This window comes from Meriones unguiculatus (assembly GCF_030254825.1).
Source record: "Meriones unguiculatus strain TT.TT164.6M chromosome 13 unlocalized genomic scaffold, Bangor_MerUng_6.1 Chr13_unordered_Scaffold_47, whole genome shotgun sequence".
In the NCBI taxonomy this organism is placed as follows: Eukaryota; Metazoa; Chordata; class Mammalia; order Rodentia; family Muridae; genus Meriones; species Meriones unguiculatus.
Genome location: NW_026843653.1, coordinates 875,014 through 879,352, shown reverse-complemented (window position 1 = coordinate 879,352; position 4,339 = coordinate 875,014). Strand labels below are relative to the sequence as shown.

General features: G+C 35.1%; 1 protein-coding gene across 1 annotated transcript; it reads left to right on the top strand.

The window, feature by feature from the left end:
- Nucleotides 1-516: 516 nt before the first annotated feature.
- On the top strand, nt 517-3,497 carry LOC132651330 (zinc finger protein 431-like; the record flags this gene model as incomplete). The annotated part of the gene is made up of 3 exons (XM_060376553.1): nt 517-634; nt 823-883; nt 2,120-3,497. Coding segments are annotated over 3 exons (1,557 nt in total), but the record flags the coding sequence as incomplete, so codon positions are not given.
- Nucleotides 3,498-4,339: the final 842 nt, after the last annotated feature.

The following is a 4,339-nucleotide window of genomic DNA, read 5'->3' as shown; positions in this document are numbered from 1 at the left end:
GTTTGTTTGATTAATTTTTGCATATTATTCAGGATCGTATTATGTACCCCTGAGTGTCCTGGAACTTACTGTAAAGAGCTGTCTACCATCCAGCTCTGTGAAATACACCAGCCACTGTTTCTTGAGTGATTTTTTGGAATTAAATTAATCAGATAATACACCCAGCCTGCCCATTCTTATAAGAGTCAGGAATCATTTATACTATTTCTTTCATGTGGGCTCAGTACTGCAGATCTGTTTTCTCTCTCTCTCTCTCTCTCTCTCTTTACCTATTAATTGACATTTCTTTTGCAAGGCTATATCCTACTAAAAGGATGCAGAAATTAGAGAGGTGAACCTCACTATTAAGTTTACTTCTAAAAAGAGTTGGTGATTACATTACAACTTGTGTGTCAGAAAATAAGTAGAAGAACCATCAGAATAAATTGAAAATATTGTAAATGAAGGATACATCGCCAGTATTCCAAGTATCATGCTTTCTGTTGTACATGTGTGTGGATATTTTAGAGTATATTGACCTACAATGATGTGCATGTGAACTTCACTGGAGAAGAGTGGGCTTTGCTGGATCCTTCCCAGAGGAATCTCTACAAAGATGTAATGCTGGAGACCTACAGGAACCTCACTGCTATAGGTAGGACAGTGAATTTTCTTTACTTTTTAAAATATGGGGAAAACACTTCATTCATTATGGAAGTGCTTCCACAATTTCTCTTGAGGATGAGGAAGAATGAGGTGAATGGTTCTTTGACCATAGAACACGACTTAAATTTTGTCTTATTTCCAATAATAAATCATACATTTTCTGTTACTGTATTTTAGGCTACAATTGGGAAAGTCATAATATAGAAGAGCATTGTCAAAGTTCTAGAAGACACACAAGGTAATTTTCATTGTAATCTGATATGAATATGGTTCTGAGAAAATTTTAATATGTTCTGAAATTTTGAAAGAGAAGGGACAGTGTAAATAAACTCCTTTAAGTGTATTTATTGATGATGACTATCATGTTACTAAACCACATACCTCCATGTTAGGTATTTGATGTATATTTACAAGGCACTCCTCTAAGAAAGAGTGCAAGGAAATCATACTTATGCAAGATCAATATATAAATTATTTCCTCATTAGCGCTATGAGGTAAAACTGGAATTTGTTTAGTCTCCTACAGCTCAGGTATTGCCAAATGTATTCACAGTAAATAGGTGATGAAAGTATATCCAAACATGGGTTTACTCATATAATTGTAGTAATGTTGTTAAGTTTTGTGAGAAGGGCAGTTTTTTTAGAGTCAAGAATGCTGTTGTAGAAAAATCATAATCCCTATAGCACATGTCTGTGATGAACAAAAATCAAATGTGTGAATGCATCATAGAACCATGTCATTTATTATTATTCTTTTAATAGTTATATCATATATCACAATGAGTACAAGTCATTTTAATATGTGTATATTGAAAGAAACAATGTACCACCCAGAACAACTAAAAGGTATAGTAGTCCCCATTTTGAGTAGATGTTTAAAAATTGATACCTATTATGTTTATATGGAATATTTAGAGCTTCCAGCAGTACAAATAATGATGCTCAGGCTTTTTAAAGCTTAGGCAATTTACTGGGAAGATTCTGAACCTTTTTTCCCTAAAACAAACCTAGCACAGTGTCCAGATGCATGGCCAGCTCTACTTCTTTGTTCATGGTCATGTCCATCTGTTAACCTCACTGTCATGCTGGTGAATGGTGTGTCATTTGCTTTCTCCTTCGCAGCAAACCTCTCTCACTCAGAAGTTCTGTCCTCCATTTTGCGCCCTGCTATCACTTGTTAGCTCATTATTATTTCCAATAGATAAGTAAGGAAGGACAAAGGTTTACAAAATATACGACAGGTGATCAGCCATAGAACTAACAATACTATGATTTCATCACTATTTAGCTGATTGCTGGCTCAGCAAAACAACTAGTAGAGGAGAACACCGTGAATATAAAAATAATGATGAAAACTCAAAATGTAATTCTTCTTTACCTTTAATTCAAACTGCAAGATTAAGTCATGTGGCAAAAACATCCATTAGTGTAATGAATGTAGAAAAGATGTCATATGTGCCAATTATATTTGCAGGTATGAAAACAATCATTGTGCAGACAAACTCCCTGAAGATACTCAAGATGAAGGCTTTGCACATCACAGTAGTCCCCACACATGTAAAAGTATGCATACTGGTGTGGATCACTATGAATGTCGCCAATATGGTAATGCCTTTGCACATAAAAGTCAGATCCTAAGTCATAAAAGTATACATATAGGAGAGAAACCTAATGAATGTAACCGATGTGGTAAAGCCTATGCATCTAACAGTGGTCTCCAAAGACATAAAGGAGCAACTCACACTGAAGAAAAACCTTATGAATGTAACCAATGTGGTAAAGCCTTTGTACGTAACAGCCATCTCCTAATACATAAAAGAATTCACACTGGAGAGAAACATTATGAATGTAACCAATGTCGTAAAGCCTTTGCATTTCACAGTAAGCTCCTGCGACATAAAAGAACTCACACTTGTGAGAAACCTTATGAATGTAACCAATGTGGGAAAGCCTTTGCAAAGAACAGTAAGCTCCTAGTACATAAAAGAACTCACACTGGAGAGAAACCTTATGAATGTAATCAGTGTGGTAAAGCCTTTGCATCTAACAGTGATCTTGTAAGACATAAAAGAACTCACACTGGAGAGAAACCTTATGAATGTAACCAATGTGGTAAAGCCTTTGCATCTAACAGTGATCTTCTAAGACATAAAAGAACTCACACTGGAGAGAAACCTTATCAATGTAACCAATGTGGTAAAGCCTTCGCACAGAACAGTCATCTCCAAAAACATAAAACATCTCACACTGGAGAGAAACCTTATGAATGTAACCAATGTGGTAAAGCCTTTGCATCTAACAATGATCTTCTAAGACATAAAAAAACTCACACTGGAGAGAAGTCTTACAAATGTAACCATTGTGGTAAAGCCTTTGCATGTAACAGTAGTCTCCAAAAACATAAAACATCTCACACTGGAGAAAAACCTTATGAATGTATCCATTGTGGTAAAGCCTTTGCATGTAACAGTAGTCTCCTAATACATAAAAGAACTCACACTGGAGAGAAACCTTATGAATGTAACCAATGTGGTAAAGCCTTCGCACAGAGCAGTCATCTCCTAATACATAAAAGAACTCACACTGGAGAGAAACCTTATGAGTGTAACCAATGTGGTAAAGCCTTCGCACAGAGCAGTCATCTCCTAATACATAAAAGAACTCACACTGGAGAGAATCCTTATGAATGTAACCAATGTGGTAAAGCCTTTTCACAGAACAGTCAACTCCTAGTAAATAAAAGAACTCAACCTGGAGAGAAACCTTTTGAATGTAACCAGTGTGGTAAAGCCTTTGCAGAGAACAGTGTTCTCCCAAGACATAAAAATCTATGTGGCAGAAGATCCTTATGAATATAGCTAATGTCATGAAGTCTTTTCATGTAAGACTTATCTTGAAGAAGAACACTTATTGGAGTGAAACCCTATGAATAGAACCAATGTGTGAAAAAGTTTGCATGCCATAATAATCTCTATGTACATAGGAGAAGCATACCAGATAGAAACTTTATGAATGTAACCAATGTGATAAAGCATTTTGACATAATAGTAATCTCCTATGACATAAAAAAGGCATACTAGAGAGAAACCTTATGAATGTAACTAAGTTGGTGAAGCCATTACATGTAACAGTAGTCTCCTAATACAAAAAAGAACTAACACTGGAGAGAACTCTTATGGATGTAATCAATGTGTGAAAGCCTTTGTATGTAAGTCATCTCCTAATACATAAAAGAGCTCACACTTGAGAGAAACCTTATTAATGTAACCTATGTGGTAAAGCCTTTTCACATAACTGTCATCTCCTAATAAAAACGTGCTGTTCAAAATCATCTTTAATGTCATGAAAGAATTCATACTGGAACAAAAGACTATGAGTGTATTTACATGGTGAAGCTACTCCACATTTATATAATCTTCGTTATCATGAAAGAATACATACAGAGAGAAATTTTATGAATGTGTTAAAATGGGAGACCTTTGAACATATCGATATTCTACATAATCATAAAAGTTTCAAAAAGGAGAGAAAAATCTGAGAATATAATCAATATGGTAATGCTTTTGGGTTCTTTTGTCTACTGAATCCAATACAACTCAAACAGGTCAATACAGATGAAAAAAAAATTATTGTCATCCAGTTTGATTAGGGACACATAATGTTGAACTGTGATGTCTACCCATCCAATGAGCCA